The sequence below is a fragment of the Ovis canadensis genome, chromosome 3 (genome assembly GCF_042477335.2).
Source record: "Ovis canadensis isolate MfBH-ARS-UI-01 breed Bighorn chromosome 3, ARS-UI_OviCan_v2, whole genome shotgun sequence".
NCBI classification, from domain to species: domain Eukaryota; kingdom Metazoa; phylum Chordata; class Mammalia; order Artiodactyla; family Bovidae; genus Ovis; species Ovis canadensis.
Window position 1 is genome coordinate 209,108,492 of NC_091247.1, and position 24,581 is coordinate 209,133,072.

General features: G+C 38.3%; 1 protein-coding gene across 2 annotated transcripts in view; it reads left to right on the plus strand.

Annotated features, from left to right (window-relative positions):
- LRP6 (LDL receptor related protein 6) overlaps window positions 1-24,360 on the plus strand; it is a 173,892-nt gene extending 149,532 nt beyond the window's left edge. The window contains exons 16-23 of one of the 2 annotated variants that reach the window (XM_069585669.1): window positions 640-849; window positions 3,044-3,169; window positions 7,916-8,017; window positions 8,882-8,992; window positions 13,597-13,827; window positions 15,349-15,485; window positions 16,134-16,231; window positions 20,345-24,360. In XM_069585669.1, coding sequence (XP_069441770.1) covers window positions 640-849; window positions 3,044-3,169; window positions 7,916-8,017; window positions 8,882-8,992; window positions 13,597-13,827; window positions 15,349-15,485; window positions 16,134-16,231; window positions 20,345-20,639 — 1,310 coding nt within the window. In that variant the 3' untranslated portion in view covers window positions 20,640-24,360. Of the gene's footprint in view, window positions 1-639; window positions 850-3,043; window positions 3,170-7,780; window positions 8,018-8,881; window positions 8,993-13,596; window positions 13,828-15,348; window positions 15,486-16,133; window positions 16,232-20,344 lie in introns of both variants that reach the window. The other variant, XM_069585668.1, reaches the window with a different exon arrangement.
- The last annotated feature ends 221 nt before the right edge of the window (window positions 24,361-24,581 follow it).

A 24,581-nucleotide genomic window follows, 5' to 3' on the forward strand; every position in this document is an offset into this window, starting at 1 on the left:
GTGGTGAGGAGTGGGGCACAGATTTCAGCATATGGTGTGAAAAAACTTTCTCATAGTTCAGTAATAGAACTGGCTGCCGTTCCAGAATCTGGCTGGCTTTGTGTCTGGGGTATTTTAGAAATGCTTATTTTGAGGCGAAGCTTGAACCAGGTAATGTATGAGTCTTTGCCAGTGTTCTGAGTGGCTGAGTGCGTGAGTGAGGCTGTTGTTCTCCACAGATGCCGTGAGTGTGCTCAGCACGTCTGGGTGGCCAACAGCACAGAGTACTCTGCCCACCACCACTACTTCATATAGAGAAGCACTGTTTTGTATGTTTTATGTATTAGAGATCCTCATAAGATTTATTTGGAAAAAAATGGACTGGTTAAAAAAATATTTTTTGAAAATGGCTCTAAAGTTCTTTTCTACATTTCTGTGAACTCAGTATTTGCTGTGTATTGGACACTTAATTTGCTCTTGATTGCACTTAAATGTCTAGTCTGTTATCTTCTGAGAAAGATTTTTAAGTTTTCTGTTGGAGAGCTTATTATATTTTCCTTCTCAGTACTTCTAGAATCTTAACGGGGTTTTCAGTCAGTTGCTGTTGAATGTATGACTTGACTACATGAATCATTTCTGTTGAACATTCTCCTTTCCAAGGGGCCAACCGAATAGTATTAGAAGACACCAACATTCTACAGCCTGTGGGACTGACTGTGTTTGAAAACTGGCTGTACTGGATCGATAAGCAGCAGCAAATGATTGAAAAAATTGACATGACAGGTCGAGAGGGTAGAACCAAAGTCCAGGCTCGAATTGCCCAGCTTAGTGACATTCACGCAGTAAAGGAGCTGAATCTTCAGGAATATAGTAAGTGCTGATGGTGTGTTGCTAGTCCCAAGATTCATGTTTGTTATTAGAAGTGACAAAAATTAAGATGTTGTGTGTCTTCTATTTTAAGATTTTCATACACTTCTAGTTTTGCCATTTTTTAAAAAGTCTTCATGTCTTTAAAACCTTGCCTGGAAATTTTTTCATATTAAACTTGTTTTCCCTATAAAACAAGAGTTAGAGAAAGGAATGGTGTGTCTCATTTTCAGAAATCTCCCCACCCAGGAACAGCAAGGACTTGCTTTTCATGTTTTCTCTTTCTCCCCTTCACCGTTTTAAGAATACTGGTGTAAAGCCTGTATCCGGACACCCCCATGGTTTCAACAGAAGCAGAAGTTAACATTTATATAATGATGAATATAGTTATCATGAAAATAAACCTATTCTTTGACAAAAACAAAACAAACTAAAAATTAGTATATAAACTTAGAGAAGACTGTGCTTAATAAGTGCTTGTTTTTTCCCCTTTTGGTTAAGTTTTTCAATTCACGGCTTAGGAAATTGGCCATAAATTATTGAAAACTTAAAAATGACTAGTCATCTTGGCTTAGATAATATGTATTAATATAATACTATTAACTCTATTAATACAGTATTAATATTAGAGTTAGTATTAATATTTTAGTTAGTATCAACATTATTAATAAGTTAATATTAACAGTAATTAATACTATTAACTCTATTAACATAATACTGTTATATCTCTCATCGGATGAACTGTCACGGCAGTCACTACTGTAGGTCTTACACAGTTACATCAGGAATGCAGATGTTAAAATGGAGGACTAGTGAGAGAAGTATTCACTCCTGAACTTCTCAGCACAATGTTTTCCAATCAAATTGGAGTATTTAAGAAGGAAACAGGAATGAGAACGCCATAGCTTGTTCAAGTCTATTGGGTTGTCACTCTTCGTGAACTTAGAAGTTAATTAGAGGTATTTGAGATTTAATAGTTAGAATTGTCATTCTATTTTATGACGTGTAATTCATGCTGAGTATTTAATAGAAATAAGGTAGAGATGATGTAATGGCTACGTATTCAGTTGATACATGAGCTTTTTATGACAGAAAATCTATGGGTGTTTTCAGAATTTCAGGGGGAGTGTCTTTTTTATAGTTCAACACTTAAATCTGGTTTATATTTAGAAAAACTTTATTTTTCAAAATTTCTAAAAACATTAAAGAAAAGGAGACTGCTTATCAAGAGTATCTTGGAATTAAAAGGTTGAGAAACACTGCAGTATAGGTTGTACATTCTGATCCGAGGACTGATGTCTGCTTTGGGACGTCTGTGTAGTATAGCACGTCTGCTCGTTTGTGCATAGCTGACTCTCTCCATCTTGTCAACATACAGTGAAGCGGGACTGATGTGTTACTGACAGAGTCAGATGATAAATGGGTGGCCACATTTGCTGTTGGTATTCTGGGATGATAGCTGTCAAGTTGCTTTGGACGTGAGCTAAGTAGAGAAGTCAGAGCAATGATTTCATTAAATATAACTTATGAGACTTATGAGACAGACTTTGAAATGTGCCTGACAGTGTATTTATTTAATTTAACCCAAATAGGAAGAAATCAAACGTTTGTAACATTGCAAGTTCTTTTGCGGTTGACCAAGCAAATAATTATGATGGTCTCTGAGTGGTTGAATTCATGTGAACTTGTTTTTTCTTCTAACAGCTATTAATTTTTAGCAGATTCCTCCTTAGAATACACTTTTTGGGCAAAATCATCGTCTCTCTCAGAAAGTTAAAAATCTTTGGAAGAATTTTTATAGTTTAGAGAGAATAAGATCCAGATTTCAGCATTCTCCCCAGCAATTTTTTTACTTTGAGTAATCAGCTTTTTCTACTCACAAAAATTAACATGAGCTGTACCATTACCTTACTTTAAATACTTTAAAATATTTTATGTATAAATATGTAAAGACAGTGGCTACATATAAATATTTTGTGTCTTAAATTGTCCTTGTTTTCTTGTAGATTGTGTAGAGATGGTGTGAGTAATTATATTCAATGGAAATAAAGTCCAAAGGAACTTTGAATTTGATTTTCTTGGTAACTCATAAATAATTGATTTTGGCTGGGCTTTTCCTCCTCCCTCCCTCCCTTGCTGTTCTTTTCCCTTTCTTTTTTTTCTCTCTCATTCTCTTCTCTTTCGTCTTTTCTTGCAGGACAGCACCCTTGTGCTCAGGATAATGGTGGCTGTTCACATATCTGTCTTGTAAAGGGAGATGGTACTACAAGGTGTTCTTGCCCCATGCACTTGGTTCTTCTTCAAGATGAGCTATTATGTGGAGGTAAATATGTTGTTATTTTCTTCTAAAAGTGTAATTCCAATCACATGTTCCAAAACTTAGTCTAGCATTCTTTGACAGTGAAATTACTTTCTCCTAACTTGATTGGTGCCTTGTATTTCATACATCTGCACTATCCTAGGCTTTGGGGTTTTCTAAGATTGAATGCATCGTGACCAGAGATAGGTGTGACGTGACTCTGGGCCTAAGGCAGAAGAGCCCTTTTAGGGAGAATCTCATAACTGTGAACGAGTGTATTTCTTAATAATGAAGTAGTTTTTGCTCCCTCAAAGGGTAACAAGAATGAATTCCACCTCCTGTAATCTTAATCTACTGAATTCTGTCAGTTTATGTGTCATTGTTGCGAATGTATCCAGTGAAAAGAATACTCTTCTGTTCAGATCTATCAGCAGTTGCCTGTTGTTTCTCTTACTTATCTAGCCAATAAAAAAAAAAATATTTTTTTAAGGTATCACTGAGTAGTAGTAATGTTGTAGTGAAATTGGTTCAGTTACTCATAGGACCACAACAAAGGTGTATCCCTTTATTAAAGCATAGTATAGTAGCATCAAATGCATTATAATATTTATTCCCTTAATTCAGAAATTCTCCTGCTGGGGATAATTCTATGTGAATTCAGCCAACGGAAAAGGACTGTTTTCTATAGTGGCGGGAATTTAAAAACAATTTCTAATGATAGGAAAATGATTTAATAAAATAACTGAGCTTATGTAGCTGTTAAAAATTATGATCATAAACTGATGTAAAAATGTAGCCCAAAGTTGGCTCAGGTGGGAAAAAAATATTAAAATGGTGTTTTATTGTGTGATGAGAACTACATAAAAAGTAAATCTCTGAAAAAAAGATTGAAAGGGTTTACATTCAAAATATAAAAATTGTTGATAAGATGGTATTATAAGAATACTTTATTCTTCTAACTTTCAAGTTTTTAAAAAAATATAAATGACATGTATTGAGTAGTAGCTATGAGGATCTCTGTCTGGACCGCAGGAGATGTGAAGATCTTTGGCACAGAGAATGCAGTTTGGTTGGGGAGATCAGCTTTGTGCACAGGGAAAGTTAAGCTCTGGTTCTTGAAGTATCTGTCCCCAGAATAGCAGGTATTACACAATGATGTAAATATATATAATGCACTGATCTGTACATTTAAAAATGGTTAAAATGGTAAACTTGTTACATGTATTTTGTGTGTGCTTAGTTGCTCAGTTGTGTTCAACTCTTCACGAACCTTTGGATTGTAGCCTGCCAGGCTCCTCGTCCATGAGATTTCTTTTCAAGCAAGAATACTGGGGTGGGTAGCCATTTCTTCCTCCAGAGGATCTTCCTGATCCAGGGCTTAAACCCTGGTCTCCTGCATTGCAGGCAGATTCTTTACCCACTGAGCTATAAGGGAAGGCCCCAAAACAGAATCTAGTTGCTTAAAGTGTGTGTTAGTTGCTGAGTTGTGTCCAACTCTTTCTGACCCCAAGGACTGTAGCCCACCAGGCTCCTCTGTCCATGGGATTTCCCAGGCAAGAACACTGGAGTGGGTAGCCATTCCCTTCTCTGGGGATCTTCCTGACCCAGGGGTTGAACCTGGATCTCCGCATTGCCAGCTGATTCTTTACCATCTGAGCCACCAGAGCCATAATTTAAAAAAAAAAAAAAAGCAAGTGTTTCCATGTCAGAATGCTAGATTATTGCTCCAGTAAGGCAAATCTTAGAAAAATATGCCTTTATGTAGATACAGATAAAACTGAATCAATGATATCACCTTTCATTTAGAAAGTGTCTTTTAAAAGACCAGTATTTTTTTCTTCCTATTTGGTGATTGTTTTTAACATATGTATTAACCGAATAGTCAGTGTGCTTTAACAGATGTGTACAGTGATGTTACTAGCACCCATTTCAAGTGAAAGAAAGTGAAAGTCTCTGAGTCATGTCTGACTCTTTGCAACTCCATGGACTGTTCAGTCCATTGAGTTTTCCAGACCAGGATACTGGAGTGGGTAACTTATCCCTTCTCCAGTGGATCTTCCCGAACCAGGAATCAAATTAAGGTCTCCTCCATTGCAGGCCGATTCTCTACCAGCTGAGCTCTCAGGGAAGCCCACCCAGATCAAGACATGCAGTATTGTCATTAAGAATAGTTCCCTGTGTCTTGGCGCCCAGTTCTCTTCCTGGAGTAGTTTCCATCTCCATGGTTTAGCTTTACTTATTTTTCAACGTAATTTACATAAGGAATCATGATGTATGTACTCTGTGTCTGGATTCTCTTGCTTACTGTAATATTTTGAGATTCATTTTTATAGTGAGTGGAGTGCCGCAGTCTGTGGTTTTCTTTTTATTGCTGTATAGTGTGTTTCATTGTATCAATACAAATAAGCCACAGTTTTATTATTCTTGTGTTCAGGGACATTTTAACTGTTTGCAGTTTTTGTTATTAAGAGTGAAACTGCAGTGAACTGTGAATTCAATAAATCTTGAATTTATATACAAGATTTTTCTTGTGATTTAATGTAGATTTTACATGCATGCATGCATGCATGCCTCAGTCATGTCTGACTCTTTGCGACCCCTTGAATTGTGTAGCCTGCTAGGTTCCTCTCTCTGGGATTCTTCAGGCAAGAATACTGGAGTGGGTTGCCATGCCCTCCTCCAGGGGACTTACTGACCCAGGGATCAGACCTACATCTCTTATGCCTCCTGCATTGGCAGACAGGTTCTTAACCACTAATTCCACCTGGGAAGCTCAGATTTTACAGTGGAGGCAAATGAAATACACAGTCTGAATTTCTCTGCTTGACCTTCTCAAGATATGTTTTCATTTGAGCCTGTGTTACCTCCCCATCATCTCATTTTGTACTTCTTCCAGTCTGAATGTGTTTTCAAAGTGGTCTCACCATATTTTTACATTTTAAAAAATTTTTGAGGAGAGCTTTTGTTTGTGTAGATTATGTTTATCTATGTTTACTGTGGTAGGATTTGAAACTAAGAACTTTAAAAAATACTTGTTAAAAATAATAATAAAGCATTACATGTTCTCAAGTTAAAACTCTTAAGAAAATTGATGGTATTTTCTAAAGCAAAATAATTTTAGTGAGAAATATAGCATTGTTTTTACATTTTTAAAAATGTTTTGAGTGTTGAGCTGGATTCTCTTTTCTACTTACGCATTTAGTCTGTTGTAGTATGTAGCTTCATTGAACTGTATGAAGAATTTTGGCCTCAAAGATACGTAGTTGGAAACTGGAGGCTATAATTAAATAGCCTTTTCAAATAGTTATGTATATGCATATTGAATTCTACACCAAACCTTGACATATGATAGTTTTCTATAGTGTTAGTTGCATTGTGGAACTTGAAACCATATCAGTTCACTTTTCATAGTCTCTTATATTGAAATCCATTAATTATTTTGTACCATGAATGGATATTTTATCCATGCACTATTTTATAACCTTATGTGTCTCGGTCATTTGGAAATACTAGAATTCCATTCAGAAATTCCCAGATCATCAGGTTTAGATGCATTTTATTATACAGTAGCAAAACAATCACATTAATATTACCACCAATCTCATCATAAGAATTTTTAAGTACTAGGAATCCGTCAAGCTAACAGTGTTGGATACAGGTCTTCTAAAATTACAATTTCTGAAAAAAAGTTCCATTGTTGTATAATTTGCCACAAAAGTACGTTATGATTTGCTATTGTTTGAATCACTGGTTCATTTTTTAAAAACTTCCCACAAGATACCCAAGAGCAAATATCAATAGTTTATCTGCCATTTGTTCTTTCACGTTAAAAGGGTGTCACGTTTTGGGTTGCGTTTACAGCTCAGTGTTTTTCCCTTTGGAAACCTTGATATGCAGCCTGAGCTTTGTACATGTTTTCCATTTTGTCAAATAGTATGGAGGAGATGTGTACTCAGAGAATTGACTTTAATGTAATTAGTATTTTTTACTGATTCATCAAGAACATTTGTGAATGACACTGCCCCACCGCAACCCCCATGCCCCACCACCGTGTGTATGTATGGTATATGACTATGTAGAATGCTACTGATACAGTTTGGGGCCCTTGCCCTGAGTCTGCTAAGGTGCCAAGAGTTTTACCTTCCGTGGCATCAATGCACATGTAGTGAGAAAGGCAAGTGATACGTTAGTATTGTAAAATACTGTCTGTCAGTTCCCTGGAAGGAGGTCGCAGGTCAGGAACCCCCAGGGTTCGTAGATCATTCTTTGAGAACCTCAGGGCTGGAAAAGTTATGAATTCTAAGATAACTTTAAAATATTTGAAGGTGGATGATTATAATGGTAATTCCTGGGTTATGTGTGAGATTATAACAAATTGCAAATTCAGTACTCCTACTTAAATTATAATATATAAGAAAACTTTCTGCCTTATAGTTGTGTAAGTTAGTGAATCTCAGTGAAGTAGTGTAAAAATTATATCTTTTCCGATTCAGTAAGATAATTTGTAGATTTTTATCTATTATAAAATGTTTTGTATATGTTAATCATTAAATGGGCTTCACTCAGGTGTAAATGTCAGTACCTCTGTGTGACTATGATTGTGTTTTTCATTCCCCTCCCCCTATTCATTTGAAGAACCCCCAACATGTTCTCCTCAGCAGTTTACTTGTTTCACGGGAGAAATTGACTGTATCCCTGTGGCTTGGCGGTGTGATGGGTTTACTGAATGTGAAGACCACAGTGATGAACTCAATTGTCCTGTGTGCTCAGAGTCCCAGTTCCAGTGCGCCAGCGGACAGTGTATCGATGGTGCCCTGCGGTGCAACGGAGATGCGAACTGCCAGGATAAGTCAGATGAGAAGAACTGTGAAGGTATCCTCAATTCCTAGGCCTGGTTACAGATTTCCTTTCTCAATTAAGTTGTTCGAAATTCAGACTTTTACTTTGGCTCATTCAGTGGTAGATTTGGGGTTTTTCAAGTGTGTTTGACTTTATTATTTCTAAACATAGTAGCATGTTCTAAATTGTCTTAATTCACTTAATGTGTGTAAGATCTATACACATTAATAAGCTTTGAAGTTGAGAAATGACACCAAAAGATTAGCCCTTCAGTATGTAAAAATGGTCCTTGTTTGCAGTGAGCTCTGAATGGGGCATCCCTGGTAGCTCAGCTGGTAAAGAACCCACCAATGCAGGAGACTTGGGTTTGATCCCTGGGTCAGGAAGATCCCCTGGAGAAGGGAATAGCTACCCACTCCAGTATTCTTGCCTGGAGAATTCCGTGGACAGAGGAGCCTGGTGGGGTACAGTCTGTGGGGTCACAAAAAGCTGGACATGACTGAATGACTAAGCACACACACGACGCACTTATTAACAACATAAAGTAGTTTCATGTTTTCTTCTCATCCACAAACTTTTAACAGAGTGTAAAACAACCACAACAAAAATATTCTCTGGAAATTTTTAGTGTCTAGAAATGCATGTAGAATTCTTTTAATTCTTAACAGAATTGTTAGTGAAAGATGGAATTTAATATAAAGGACAAAATAGGAAGTTTCCTGCTAAGTTGCTTTTTCTTCTCTTTTCTATCTCTCAGTTGAAATCCCCAGAGAATTATTTGTAAGTTTTCTCTAAAAGTCTGATTTTTCACGTGTGCCTGGAAAGCTCTCTTTGACTTCTGCCAGATTTTACACAATAGCAAAACTAAGAAAACTATTTACATTTTTTTCCCCACAGTACTCTGTTTAATTGATCAGTTCCGCTGTGCCAATGGTCAATGCATTGGAAAACACAAAAAATGTGATCATAATTTGGATTGCAGTGACAAATCAGATGAACTGGATTGTTGTAAGTATGATGAAAACCTTGTATTACTCTTAAGGTAGAATTTTCTTTTTTAAAATAACTTTATTAGTCTTGAAAGTGTGAAAGTGAAGCTTGCTCAGTTATGCCCAACTCTTGGTAACCCTGTGTATTATACAGTCCATGGAATTCTTCAGGCCAGAATACTGGAGTGGGTAGCCTTTCCCTTCTCCAGGGGGTCTTCCTGACCCAGGAATCGAACCCAGGTCTCCCACATTGCAGGTGGATAAGGGAGAATTTTTAATGTTCTTTTCCTTTTCATTATGTGTGAGGTTCACTTATGACCAGTGCTTTCTTCTTAAGGAAGTTATTGATATTAGTTATTTGTACCTGAGATTTCTTACATTTTACATTTAATAATTTCTTAAAGATAGTTTTCTTATGTTCAAAAATCTTCACAGAAACATTTAGCAAAGCATCAGAAAGGAATATTGTTTTGTGAAAACTAAGGTTAGGAAATTCTCAGTTTCAATATGTGGAAATTAGTGGTCTAAACTTAAGAGTTTCTGAACATTTGTTGTTTAGTTACTAAGTCATATCTGACTTTTTTGCAACCCCATGGACTGTAGCCCACCAGGCTTCTCATTACATGAGCTTTCCCTGGCAGGAATACTGGGGTGGGTTGCCATTTCCTTCTCCAGGGGATCTTCCCAACCCAAGAACTGAACCCGCGTCTCCTGCATTGGCAGGTGGGTTCTTTACCACTGAGCTACCTGGGAAGCCCCTTCTGCACATTAACACATGTTTAAAATTTCCCATTTTTTTTTCTTGCATAACTTTCTACCAGTCTCTCAGTGACTTTAAGAGCTTCCTTAAAACACAGCCTGAGAATACTTAAGCCACCACATATATATATTCCTGAGCCTAGAGACCTTAGGCTAAATAGCCTGTTGTTTCTTTAAGGTACACAGCTACTGCCTAACGTTCTAAGGTGAAATGTATCCAAATATTCCATTTGTCAAGTATTGACAGATGGCATTCAGCACAAGCCAGGTCTCCCCTGTCAAAACTGATTTTCTGGAATTTAGACAGAGCTCGTTTTAAAACTCTTTCAATTGTGACAAAGACTTCAAGCTGGTGTTTTTACAAAATTCAAATGGGATCTTCACTGAGACTACTGGGATCTGTTTCCGTTTATTCAGCAGACCTTGCTGAGTACTTGCTATGTGGTGAGGGTACATTGCACCTGTGCGAGGTTCCTTGAGAGTTCTCTGTGGCCAGAGGAGGGTAGGAAGAGGGATGTTCAAGCCAGGCAGATGGATTTGAATTCTAACTCCACCAGTAAATTATTTGTTCTTGTTAGATCTCAATTTCTCCATCTTTAAAATGAAGATAATATTTAGTATGGTGATTGTGAGAGGATTAAATGATTTAATCTATATGAAACAGCTTAAATCAGAGTAGGTGTTATTGATAAAGGAGTGTGATGAGTAATGATAAATACGCTATAATAGAGATCTGTACAAGGAGTAGCACAAAGAAGAGAATGGTCAGATCTTTAGAAATGAAGATGGGATTCAGCAAGGAAAACATCTTAGAAAAATGTGGTAAGGTTGGCTGGGTGTTGATCAGTGAATAGCCTTACTTGTGCAGTTAAGTGGAGAGATTGCATTCTAGGTAGAGGGACTCTCTTGTCCTGCCCAAAACCAGAGTGAAATGGGCACTTTTGAGAGATAACCTGTAAATTGGACTGCCGAAATATAGGCTTTTATCTTGAGGTGTGTCGGCAGAAGCTGATATATGTAAAGGTGAGATCACAAAGGACTTTGCTTTTCCTCTAAAGAGTCTGTAGACAGTATTCCAGAATAATGTTGTTGCTATTGTGTTAGTCACTCAGTCGTGTCCATCTCTTTGCGACTCCATGGATGGTAGCCTGCCAGGCTCCTCTGTCCATGGGATTCTCCAGGCAAGAATACTGGAGTGGGTTGCTATTCCCTTCTCCAGGGGATCTTCCCAACCCAGGGACTGAACCTGGGTGTCCCACATTGCAGGCAGATTCTTTACCCTCTGAGCCACCAGGGAACCCCCCAGAAGGATGAAGAACCATTAAAAACCTGAAGTGAAGGACTGGCATGGCTATGTAATTGTGAAAGTAGTAAAGTAGATGGATTGGAGGTGATAAGATGATAGGCAAAGAAATCTGTTAGCTTGGGTGCTTTCAAATGTTTTGACCACATGGAGAAGAATACAAAGATGTGGATGTACACTTAAAGAAATGAGAGTCATGCAACAGTATTTACCTGTATTGTGTAGAATGCATTCTGAGGTTTTCTGTTTCAGAATGCTGGTTTCAACACATTAAATTGTTTTTACCAACTAAAGACTTGCAGCCTGTACCTTTAAAATGTTTCAGAGACTTGTAGTTCAGCAGAAGATGGTAGGTGTCTAAATCAAGGGAAGCACCACTGATGGAGAGTAGGGAGCGGATAGATTTCAAAGTTATTTTAGAAGTAGAATGAAAAGGTTTTAGTAACCCAGCTTAGAGGTGATAAGTTTAGGTTGAATTAGCAGGTAACCTCATTGAATGACTGCACTCATAAATGAGACTATATGGCAGAGACTAAAAAGACAGTGGATATCATGTTCAGCTGATGTAGGTTTTTAATTATCTTCTTATATAAATTTAAATGCTTATAATTTGCCACCGATGCCATTATTTATTCATGATCTGCTTTGTCCCTGGAATCTAGAAAATGTTGACAAATGGTGGTGACTGTGAGTTCAGTTTGGATTACGTGGTATTGAAGCTGCCCCCTTGGGTGTCGCATTGAAGCTATTCAGAAAGCTGTTAATAACTCTGTGAGTCTGTAGCTCGAGAGAGAGATGGGCTTTTTGGTTTTTTCTTGATAATTATAGCTGAGGCAGTTGATGAAATCCCTGAGGGAGAGGAAGCAGAGGAGGAAAATGCTGCTGCTAAGTCGCTTCAGTCGTGTCTGACTCTGTGTGACCCCATAGACGGCAGTCCACTAGGCTCCCCTGTCCCTGGGATTCTCCAGGCAAGAATACTGGAGTGGGTTGCCATTTCCTTCTCCAGTGCATGAAAGTGAAAAGTGAAAGTGAAGTTGCTCAGTAGTGCCAAACTCTTAGCGAACCCGTGGACTGCAGCCTACCAGGCTCCTCCATCCATGGGATTTTCCAGGCAAGAGTATTGGAGTGGGGTGCCATTGCCTTCTCCAGAGGAGGAAAATAGCAGGAGGTCAACAGAACTCTAGGAAGCACCTGTACTTGAGGGAGACGGAAGAGAATGAAGCCAACAAGAGGAAACATAACAAATAATTGGACCTGGTAAAACTAAGAGAATGGTGTCCTGGAAGGGGAAAGGATCCGACATTTTTGAGGGGAAAACGAGCCAGTAGTACTGAATGTATAGAGTTGTGAGTGAGATGAAGAGTGTATTGACTATGGCATATAGGAGAACTTTAACCTTTACCAGACTAGTTTCATTGTAATAGTAAGGACAGAAGTCTACTTTCAATGAGTTAAAATGTGACCCAGAGACAAAAAATTGAAAACAGTGAGTGTAAACTATTCTTTCTTGAAAGTTGGTGTTAGAAGGAATGCCAAAGCAGGGGGGAGGTGGGGAATGAGAAAGATGGGCTGGTTGCCTATGGGCTCAGAGCCCATAGGTGGTATAATATGTGACCCACAGCCCCTCCATGGTATGTAACTTGGTAATGTCATTTTCTTTCAATTCTTAGATTTAATCATGTGTTTAGCTCATCTTATAGGAGGATGGGAGGTTTTGAGGTGAGGTGGAACAAAAGGAAAGTTTTAAGAGATACGCAGTTGTGAAATACAGTCTGACTATTCACAATGGAAGGATTTTCCTTCTCAGTAGAAGAGTAATGTTCTGCATTTGGTGAGCCCTTGTACTGTATTTTCCCCCCTCTCTCATGTTGATGCCCTGTTTTAAAGTCTCAGATAGCTCTGGAATCCCATGAAGGTTGCTGACATGGTCCTCTCATGCTCCGACTTTTCTCTGTGAGCCCTCAGCTACTCTGGTACCAGAGACCTTATGTTCCTTGCCCTCAGGCAACTAGACTCACCCTTAAGGCAGCAGCATATTGGGCCTGAGAGCTGATGCTCATCGGTAGCTTCAAATTTCTCTTCACCAGGCATAAATGTCACTTTTCAGATCTAAGATCAAGCTCAGAGCTGATTTTGGCTTCTTTACCATTCCAGGTAAAACGTTTGGCCCTAAAATTTTGTTAGACATCTTCAAATAATATTGATTTTTATGATATACAGAATGAAGTAGGATAGATTTTGTCTATATATGTGTTTTTAAACTTCTTAATGGTGTTTTAATCTATAATTCACTTAACATTTTTGTTACCAATTTACAGTTATACTTTCCAGTGTATTGTCCTGTGTCTGTTTTCACCTAGGAGTCTCGTTTTGATTCCTAACAGTGACATTTATCTGTCTACGTATCCATGGGGCATGGTGTGTATGTATTCACAAAAAGGAAAAATGCATATGGATTGTCTTCGTTAGGCTCAAATTCTGCTTGCACACCCTCTTTCCATTACTGTTTTGAACCTACAGTTGCTTTTCCATTATGTAACTGGACTGCATTCCCATTTTAGATCCAACCGAGGAGCCAGCACCACAGGCCACCAATACAGTGGGTTCTGTTATTGGAGTAATTGTTACCATCTTTGTGTCTGGAACCATATACTTCATCTGCCAGAGGATGTTGTGTCCACGGATGAAGGGCGATGGGGAAACCATGACTAATGACTATGTGGTTCATGGACCAGCTTCCGTGCCCCTTGGTTACGTGCCACACCCCAGTTCTTTGTCGGGATCTCTTCCAGGTGAGCCAGGACTGACCCAGGACTGACCCATTGAGAATCAAGTCTTGGCAATTTGCCAAGCTTCCATTATGGAAACAGAATACTGCCTACAGTCTACTTCAATGTAGACTATTTTGGGTTTAAACAGTTACAAGGACAAATGTTCGCTTACTTTTAGTACCTTCTTTTTACACGGAAGACCTTAGGTATGGTTTGATAGAAATTGGCAAAGGATACAAAGCAAATACATGCACATACAAGCATCTATATTAATATATCATACAGTTATTGCATGTATACTTCATTTCTGGGCTTCCCAGGTGGCGCTGGTGGTAAAGAACCTGCCTGCCAATGCAGGAGATGCAGGAGACACGGGTTCAATCCCTGGGTCGGGACCATCTAGAGGAGACCATGGCAGTGCACGCCAGTATTCCTGGTGGGAAAAGTCCATGGACAGAGGAACCTGGTGGGCTACAGTCCATGGGGTCACAGAGAGACTGAAGTGACTTAGCATGCATGCACTCTGCATTTCTAGATGTGCTCTACTAAAGTTAATCAACTGGCCGTTTGTTGAAAAGAGTTATAAACCACAGTTCATTTGGTTCACTACCAAGAGACCTGTACTACGGAGCCCAGGAATTAGAGGAGGCCAAAAAACAGATGAGGTTTCCTTTTCAGCAGATTTAGAAATGCCTGATTGATAGCAGGGAGGAATACATCGTCTTACGTTTTCTCCTAACTTAGATGAAGACAGTGGGAGGAGGGTTTATTCAAGCATGGCCAGGGTGCCAGATGTTCTGTCCTTGGGGAAGACTGCATTCCTCTAGGAAAGTACAGCTTTCTTTTCAGTGTCTTTTGGTACCCTTAATGAAAAGAAGCCTTTCTTGTAATGAATATGGAGAAAGAGATACCAGGCCAAAAACCCTGTGAAAATAACTTAACTCTGGTTGTTAGCTGTAAGGAAATAGATGATTTTTAAATTGTTAATAGATTCCCTATTGCCATACCTAGTTTGTTAAAGGTGGAATTTGGGAAGTCACTTGTGAAAAATAGGATTTCTTCTTTAGCATTGTGGTTGTGATTACAACAACATTTGCATCTAGTAGATAAAGAAATAATTTCCCATACATTGAATTTATGCTCTTAACAAGGGGTTTATTTTTCTTTTGAGCAAACCGATTGCTTTGTCTAGCCTGCTTTGCACTTCTGCTCTTCACAGTTCTGTTTTTTCTCAGGTCCTCTAAGAGACTGAAAACCTCTCGTCTTGAAGAGCTCTGCTTCCACTCTGGCGAGTAGGAAGGGCCAGGAGCTATTCTTGGCCTTGTGTGATAGGCCAGCTCTCAATGGAAGTCCCCACTTCTAGAGAACATTTGTTTGCCTTTTCCATTAAGTGTTTTCAGTGATTATTGGGAAAAGAGGGCATACTGTTGTTTGAAAATGGAGCTATTTGACTATTGATATTTGTAATTCTAGGACTAAATAAAATGATTTCATGCCTTCTTATAGACTGCACTCAACTTCAGTATTTATCCTTCATTTTAGGAATGTCTCGTGGTAAATCAATGATCAGTTCCCTCAGTATCATGGGGGGGAGCAGTGGACCCCCTTATGACCGAGCCCACGTCACAGGAGCGTCATCAAGTAGTTCATCAAGCACCAAAGGCACTTACTTCCCTGCAGTAAGCAGCCTGTTTTCCTCTGTTCACTTTGAATGCTGAGATAAATAAGATCTTAGATGTTTAACTTATTTATTAAATATGGGTACTTAGCGATGGTAGTGTAAAAAGGTTTTAATATAGAATTTAGACATACAAGGCCCAAAGGATTTACCACCACCATGTGAGCACTTAGAATGTGCTCAATTTAATGACTGTGTAGCAACCAGCATATTTGAAAGTATTGGACATTAATCTCATATACCAGGTGAAAGTAGAACTGTTGAATAGTACCTCCTGAGAGGCTAAGGACCGTCATTCTGTGACCTCTCAAAAGAAGGAAGAACATGTGGTATTTCTCCTAAGTAAGTAATCTTTCTCTAAACATTTATAGTTTTAAAAATCAGAACCGAGTTGTGCTACACTTAAACCAGTAACTTGTAGGTTGCAGATTTCCTTCTCATCACCTTGTGTTATTTACCCTAATGAAATTGTGTCTTGAGGGGTGGAGAGCCACAGTCCTAAAGTACTGTTTTAGGTTAATTCTTTGAAAAAGAGGAAGTGAAGAGGAATATGAACAGAGATGAAAGAAGAGAAGTTGAGAAAAGGCTAATAGTCTCTGTCTGGATAGACTATTCTTATTTCAATCCTTTGGTTTTCTTTCCTTTTTAGATTTTGAACCCTCCGCCATCCCCAGCCACAGAGCGATCACATTACACCATGGAATTCGGTTATTCTTCAAACAGCCCTTCCACTCACAGGTCCTACAGGTAATACACATCCTCCTCCAGTGTCAGTCCACATATTTATTAGAAGGAAGTGCTTGAGTTGTGAGTTTGCTGTGGCCCTGGCTGAGTAGATGATGGTCACCAAGAGAGAACAGGCATCTTGTCTGGGTAATGCTGGTATTGCCTCTACCGCAAACCTTTTTCTTTCAGGGCATTAGACTTCCATTAATTAACGTATCGTTGCTGCACAATATTATGTAAGTTGCAGTTGTGTAATTTAGTGATTCACAATTTCTAGAGGTTGTTTTGTTCCATCTGTAGTTATTACAGAATATTGGCTATAGTTCTGTGTTGTACAGTATATCCATATAGCTTATTTTACACCTAATAGTTCATACCTCATTCCCCTGTCCTTTGATTTCTCCTTCCCACTTCCCTCTTCCCAGTGGTGATCACTAGTTTGTTCTCTATGTCTGTGGGCCTGCTTCTTTTTTTATTATTTTCACCGGTTTCTTGTATTTTTTTGGATTCCACGTATAATTGATATCACACAGAATATGTCTTTCTCTGTCTGAGTTATTTTACTTAGTGAATATCCTCCAAGTCCATCTGTGTTGTTGCAAATGGCAAAATTGCACTCTTTCTCATGGCTGAGTGTAGTCCATTGTGTGTGTGTGTATGTGTGTATACACACACTACATCTTCTTTATTCATGTGTTGATGGACACTTACGCTGTGTCCATATCTTGGCAACTGCAGATAATACTGCTGGAAATATTGGGGGGTGTGTATCTTTTCAAATTAGTGTTTGCAGTTTTCTGGATATATACCCCAGAGTGGAACTGTCAGGTCATATGATAGTTCTGTTTCAGTTTTTTGAGAAACAATGGCTACATCAGTTTGCATTCCCACTAACTGTGTAAAAGGATTCCCTTTTCTCCACATCCTGCTAGCACTTGTTATTTGTGTTCTTTTTGGTGATAGTTGTTCTGACTCGTGTGAGGTGATAACTCACTGTGGTTCTGATTTGCACTTTGCTGATAAATAGCCACATCAAGCATCTTTTCATGTGCCTGTTGGCCATCTGCATTTCCTCTTTGGAAAAATGTCTGTTCAGGCCTTCAGGGAACTGTACATTTTTTAAAAAGAGCAGCAATTTTTTTTTGTGGCTGGCTTTTGTAGTATTAAGATAGAGCCTCCAGGCTTTGGCAGTATTCTAAGGAAAAGTTACCCCCAAAGTGACTTGATTTCAGAATATGTTACTGCTGAGGTTAGGTTTGATTGATCATCTCGGTGGAATGTTGGGATAAGACGAAGGTCCGGAGAGTTAGGAGAGCTCTAAAATAGCAGAAGTATTAAGGGCACAGAATTTGAGAGAAGCTGAAAGAAGCTTAAGTTCAGCTCTTGCTTACATATGTTGTTATTACAATCTGGAGTGAAAGCTTTCTCATATAGTTGCATGGAATAAATCATGACTCATTAAAATAAACTGCAGTGTGTTTGTAAGCCAGAAAAGGGGAGATCCTATGCCTCTGTGCTGATTTGTGACTCTGTGGAGCAGAGTGGACAGGATCAGTCCTAGTGTGTCATCCTTACTCTTACTCTTACTAGACAAGCCAACAGAAAGTCAAAAACTTACATTCTCTTCAGACACTTAGTGCCCGTGCTTATTGGCATCACCCATTATCTTCTCAATAAGGTGTTTCCTGGCATTCCAATCGATTGCCCTGATGTATATATAACCTTATAGATGTGTAGAAATGAAGTGGAAACTGTTTATACCGTATCTCATTCAGAATCCTTATGTCGCTTCATGGATAAGATAGCTTTGACTCCGAACTGATTGATTTTGTTTTACTTAAAGAGTTGCTTTCCCTACCCCAGATTTGTTCTAAAAAGTCAAAATAGAAAGGCAGAAACCTGAAAATTGAAAAAACAAAAGGAAAGAGCTAAAATTTTACTCTTACACAATCTCTTTAAATTAAACACTGTTTGATTCAGGCAGACATAATTGCATCAAAAACAGTTCTTTTCTATGAAAACTGTTTTGTCCTGTACTGGACCAGCTGATGAGCAGTTTACGCTGATTGTGTCGGTGCACAGCAGCGTGGCGGCCGTACAAACACCTGTTCCCGTTCTCCCCCAAACTTCCCTCCCAGCCAGGCTGCCACGCAACATTGAGCAGAGTTCTCTGGGCTGTGCAGGAGGCTCTTGGTTAACCATTTTAAAGACGTCAGTGTGTACATGTCCTTCCCAAATTCTGCATCTGTACATTCCTCCCATGGTCCATGTTGTGTTTCTCCAGCCGCCTACCTCCGCCAGCAGCGCTAAGTTTGTTCTTTATGTCTGTCTGTCTGTCTGTCTCTGAAGAACAGTTCTTATTTAACTGTTTCCCACATCTCAAATTAAGCCCAGTTTATTTCTTCAGTGTGAAACTTTTTATCATTTAAATTTTCTTGAGGGTTGGGGAAAAGTTGCAAAAGTTAATACATTTTGTTAATCTATTTCATTTCTCTCCTCTGGTGTTTTGTTTTTTCCTCCTCTCCTGTGGAAATGGAAGTATTGGGCCTTTTAAATGTTGAGCCAAGAAATTTCACCAAGGCTCACCACCTGATTGGACAGAAAGATAAGACATAAAAAATACTGTGACATCATGTCAATACTGGTAGTAAAAGTGCTTGAGAACCTGCTTAGCAGGTCGTGTAACTTCTGGTCTTTTATAGCCATTTCTTTTGATATGGAGGGCTTGCCTCGAATGGCATGTATCCTGAGGTGTGTTACCCGGCACATCGTCAGATGTTTTATAAATTGTTGCTTCAGTTTTACACTTGCTCTTGCCCCACTGTTGCAGTCATTTTATTTGATGAGAAAGCATATGAATAAATCCTGACTGGGATAAATATGAAATAAGATTAGCTTTACTATACTTAGACTATAAAGTGGTATAAGAAGTTATAGTAGAAAAGATGGAAAAATCAACACTTTTTAAGTCAGCTCTTAATTTTACTAGTACATTTCTCTTTCCAGTGTGCCTTTTTCTTTAGGTAGCCATGCTACAGACTTAACAGTTATAGATTGGTTGAAAAGATAGCTTAAAGGGTGTACAGAAATAAATTAGGTCTGTGAAATATGTTTTGGAAAACTCACTGGTTCTGTATGGATTCCTAGAATTTGTCATCTTGGTGTTCAGTTAGAGCTGCTCTTATGACAACATGCTTGTCTACATACAGTATAGGAAATTTACACTCCTTTCCCCAAATCATGGTAATTTCTCTGTACTGATAGTATTAGTAATGGGATAGATATGTTCCTTAGGCTGTCTACCAAAATTCAGCCTGGCTTGTACAGTATTTGTACAAGAGAGAATGAAGTAAAGAGAGTAATGAAGTCTTTGGTCATCATTAAATTATTAATCAGGTAAATCATAGAGCGTTTGAGGAATGTTCAGGGAATGCTCACATGTTTGAGTAATGTAAAATCATAAAGACACATTCTCACAGATCATGGAAAGGCAGAAATTGATGTCCACTATACAGACTAAATCCCAGGGTGGGCTGCCGTCTCTGGGGTCGCACAGAGTCGGACACAACTGAAGCGACTTAGCAGCAGCAGCATGCAGACTAAATGCAAAATGAGAGATTTTTTCCAGAGATGACAATTAAATACAACTTTGGGTGGTTCCTTTTTATTGATACAATGTTACTTAAAGATGTTGTTTTTTAGTCACTAAATCTAGCCTGACTCTTTATGGTCCCATGGACTGCAGTCTGCCAGGCTCCTCTGTCCATGGGGTTTCCCACACAGGAATACTAGAGTGGGTTGCTATTTTCTCCTCCAGGGGATCTTCCAAACCCAGGGATCGAACTCACATCTCCTGCATTGCAGGCAGATTCTTTACTGTGGCGCCACCAGGGAAGCCCAACTTAAATACGTAAGCACACATCCAGAGGTTAGGATGAGTTCATTATTCACAAGATAATGCTGTCTTCCTCCTTCAGCCTGCCTTTGAAAATTGCCTCTTGGTTGGTGCCAGTTTAAATTGTCATAGTTGATTGTCTTCCAAGTCAGGTTTACATTTAATGCCTTTGTATTTGGATAGAGAAACCACTCTTCTATAAACTAATTCATCTTCTCCTGGTTTCTTCCCTGTATCAGCTACAGGCCGTACAGCTACCGGCACTTTGCACCCCCCACCACGCCCTGCAGCACAGACGTGTGTGACAGTGACTATGCTCCTAGCCGAAGGATGACCTCAGTGGTGACAGCCAAGGGCTACACTAGTGACTTGAACTATGACTCAGAGCCTGTGCCCCCACCTCCTACGCCCCGAAGCCAGTACTTGTCAGCAGAAGAGAACTATGAAAGCTGCCCACCTTCTCCTTACACGGAGAGGAGCTACTCTCATCACCTCTACCCACCACCACCCTCTCCCTGTACAGACTCCTCCTGAGGAGGGGCCCTCCTCCTCTGACTGCCTCCAACACAAAAGTGTAAATATGAATTTGGTTGAGATCTGGAGGGGGGGGAGGGAGCTATTATTGAAGGATGAGGCAGACCGTGTACAGTTAAAATTATAAATGGGGTAGGGAAAACTGGAGATATTTGTACAGAAGGAAAAGATATTTATATATTTTCTTAAAATAGCAGATTTGCTGCTTGTGCCATAAAAATTTGTATAAATAATAAATTTGTACTAAAAGTTTTATTTTTGCAAACTAAATACACAGAGCATGCCTTAAACCCAGTGAAGTGACTGAGTACAAAGGAAACAGGAATTTAAAAAACGGCATCACTGACCAGGAATGTCTGGGGTTTTATTGATACCAAAAATTAAAAAAAAAAAAAAAAAAAAGGAAAGAAATTAAAGTCCATCTCAGCAGCAAACCGTATATACTCGGAAGGAGCCCAGTGGCCTTCATGTTAACTACCATTTGAATCCCAACAAGTTTAAGAAACGAAAGGCAAAAGAAAAGAATACTAATTTTGGATAAAAGGCTTTGTTTTCTCTAGGGGTCCAATAATTTTAGCGAGGAAGATAAATATTTCTAAAAATTCATTCGGGGTGCTGCTGTTGTGGGAGAGATGAGCTGTCTGGTAGAATGCTATGGGGCCGTTTTGTTTGCAGGCCTTCTGTCCCTATCTTAAAAGTCACCCCTCTGTCATACATCAGTTTATTTCCTGGGTGATTTCACCTTGCTTCCTCCCTTAGCAGCATTATATTTTGCCAAGATACCATAATTTATTCACCATAAAATCTGGGGATTGATTAAATAGAATTTGCTAAATAAAAGTTTTGTTTTAATATTTCTACTAACTCCTTTCCCCAGTCAGCTTAGCTCTTCAATTGGACTGCTGTGTCTGCATAAGGATCAAAGGTTAGACAAGTTACGGTTCCTCTTTATTCCAAGATTGTTTTAATGCTCAATACAGTGTCTTTTTACAGCACATATAGAAAGTGTTTAAGAGTTACAAATTTAGCCATTAAGTTTTTGTTGTAAATTAATCATATATCCTTGCAGTACTTTCAGCATATAATATCACAGTATGAAATCATTTTTATATATATTTTTTTCCTAGTAAGACATTTAAATATGTTCCGGTTAGAGACAATCTATTTTAAAAGAGGATTTTTTTTTGTTATCGTTAGGTTTTCCCTTTATTAGTTGTTGGTGACATTTTCATGTTCTTTAGGCTGATTTTTCTCAGAATGATCTCTACACACATAACCTCTTTCTAATGTGTGGCGTGAGTTGAATACAGTATCTTTCTGTTAACCTAATGTGAATATTAGATTGTTTTCAAATTATCCATGAATTACTCTTATAGTCACCTCTTATATATTTTTTGTGTCTTCTCTCTTACTCCATTATGGATTAAGGTGATTTAACAAATTTAACGATATGGCTTACATGAGAAGGAAAACTGAACTTTTCAGCTGTCAGAACTTGAGAAGAGGGGGATAATGGAAGGCTCTTCCGTGCTCTGCCTGCCCCGTGTGGCACTGGGGCCGCTGCTGCTTCAGCTGTCAGGGCTGACCCGTGAAACCATGCTGGCACTGCTCTGCCACCTTGTCAGAAGTCAGTTTCCTGCTTTTTCACATGTTTCCAGCATTTCTCTGCTAAAGTTGAATGTGTTTTTAAACTAATGTATTTTTACCTTAACAGATGTTGGTCAGTTACTTAATGAATGATGATTTTTTTGTTTTGTTTTAATTCTGTTTTGCTGAGGCCACCCTGTCTAGATTTCAGGGCCCAAGAGAAAACAATGGAAGAAAGGATTTATAATTTTGGTGGAGGTGAACTAACTTTTTAAGCAATTAAAAATACCTAAGTAATCTTCTTAAAAAATTAAAAAATGCTGTTTCAGAATATCACATCGGTTATTGGGGTACCTTATATGAATCTGGTGCATTTGATTTTGCGTATAAATAAATGGTAATCCATCAGTGTCTTGCATTTCAGTCAGACGAGCGTTAACTCTTCCTGTTGACGAAACAAAGTGCTCAAGTTCTAACAGAATGGAAATTGAAATTGCATTCTGTGACACACAGAGGCACTTGATGCTCACATGAAGATGGAAAGGTTAGCAATAACTGGGTATCAATTAAAATATGAGAATTCTCGATGTTTACATTTTTTAATGTGCATCTTTATCTGGTGGGCTTCCCATGTGGAAACTTGCACTGTAATGAACTAAGAAGAATATTGCCTTGTTATATCTCAGTTCAAGTGCTTGTACTGCGATGGCAATGGCCTCTTCTTGCAAAATACTAATTTGTGTGCCAATTTGTTTGAAATTATTTGAAGGCAGTTCAGCTTAGTCTCAGAATCCTCTTTCTCAATGTTTTGAGATGGAGTCTTAACATTTTGGGGAATATTTGAAAGGTACAGTTTGAGAAAATTGTCAAAATTCAGGATGGATTTATTGGTCCTCAGGTTATATGGACAGTTAAGCTTTAAAGTAGACCATCTTGTTTATGAAACACAAGATCTTTAATTGGAAGATAAAAAATTAACATAAGCACAAATCGGGGGAAAAAAACAATTTTGAATTTTTGAATTTGGATTATTGCTAGATGCATTAGCCATGCTGAGGGGCAATGAATAAAATTTCATTATATTCCTTAAATATAGTAGTATTTTTTGTGATTGTGTATCTTGAAGTGTGCCCACTTAGTGATGTGATTAAAATGACCTGAGAATTGGACTTTAGCATAGCATACTTTCTGTGCACTACAGTAAGCTTTTCTTCACTAAAGTGGTCTTTCATTCTTCTAAATTTTTATAACCTTGAACTTGGCTCCTGCAGAGCTTTGGTTTTTTGAACCCTGGCCCAAAGAATTTTGCTGTTTATATCAGATAATGGCATATTCACAATTAACAAAAAAACAATTAAGGCGTAGAATTTTCTCAATACTGATTTTTATTTCAGGAAATTTTATTATGCATCTGATACTTGCTGTAAATCTAGCATATCATGAGATATTACGTTTAGCAGAAAATTATCATTATTTTAATTTTAATACAAAAATACTCTGATGTACCACCAAAAGATATCTGACCCTTTAGTCAGTTTGAGAACAGCTGTTCTGAAGGACTCATATTTAGAAATGAAGATTTTACAGTACATTTTTATCTAATATAGACCATTAATTGGGATGGCGCTTTGAGCAGAGGATTGACTTTGTTCATCATTTTAAAATATTCCAAAGTTAATAATTTATATAAGACCAGTTCACTTGATACTAAGATCTAGAAATAGCCACTGTCTGCATTAGATTACAGTCAGTTTGGCAGGATAATTTTTTTGTTTGGTTTTGCTATAGAGGCTCATTAATGAGGAATTCTGCCAGTAGGTTTAGTAGCTGTGTCTTATCTAACCTATTAATGAACTGTGTATATTTATGTGACACGACATCAATAATCATAGTATAGAGACTATTTTGGGTACAGGAAAGGCTTGCCTTCAGCAAACAAGCCTGGCTCTCTGTGATAGGTCTGCTGCTGCTGTTTTGTGCCTAGACTAGATTCTTAAAAAGTATAGTTTTAAAAATTGCTTAATCTCTTGCAGGGGAAAACTTGTTAGTTCATTGATTTTGCATGTCATAAAAGCAGCATGATGGTTATTACTATTACACATCTAACAAGATTCAGAAAAAAAAAAAACAAAAACCTTGGCCGTTTCATACCTCCCAAGTATGTCGTACTTTCAGTATGTGTAGTACTTCATTCTGAATAATGACATGAGTAGTATGCCTGGAGTGTGGATATGAATGTGAGATTATCAGATGGCTGACAAATGTTTGAGCATCAATAAATGAGACTACAGACTAAGTGTAGACATGGACCAAGTCTTAAAGAAGTTCATAATCAAGCACTGTTTAATATATATT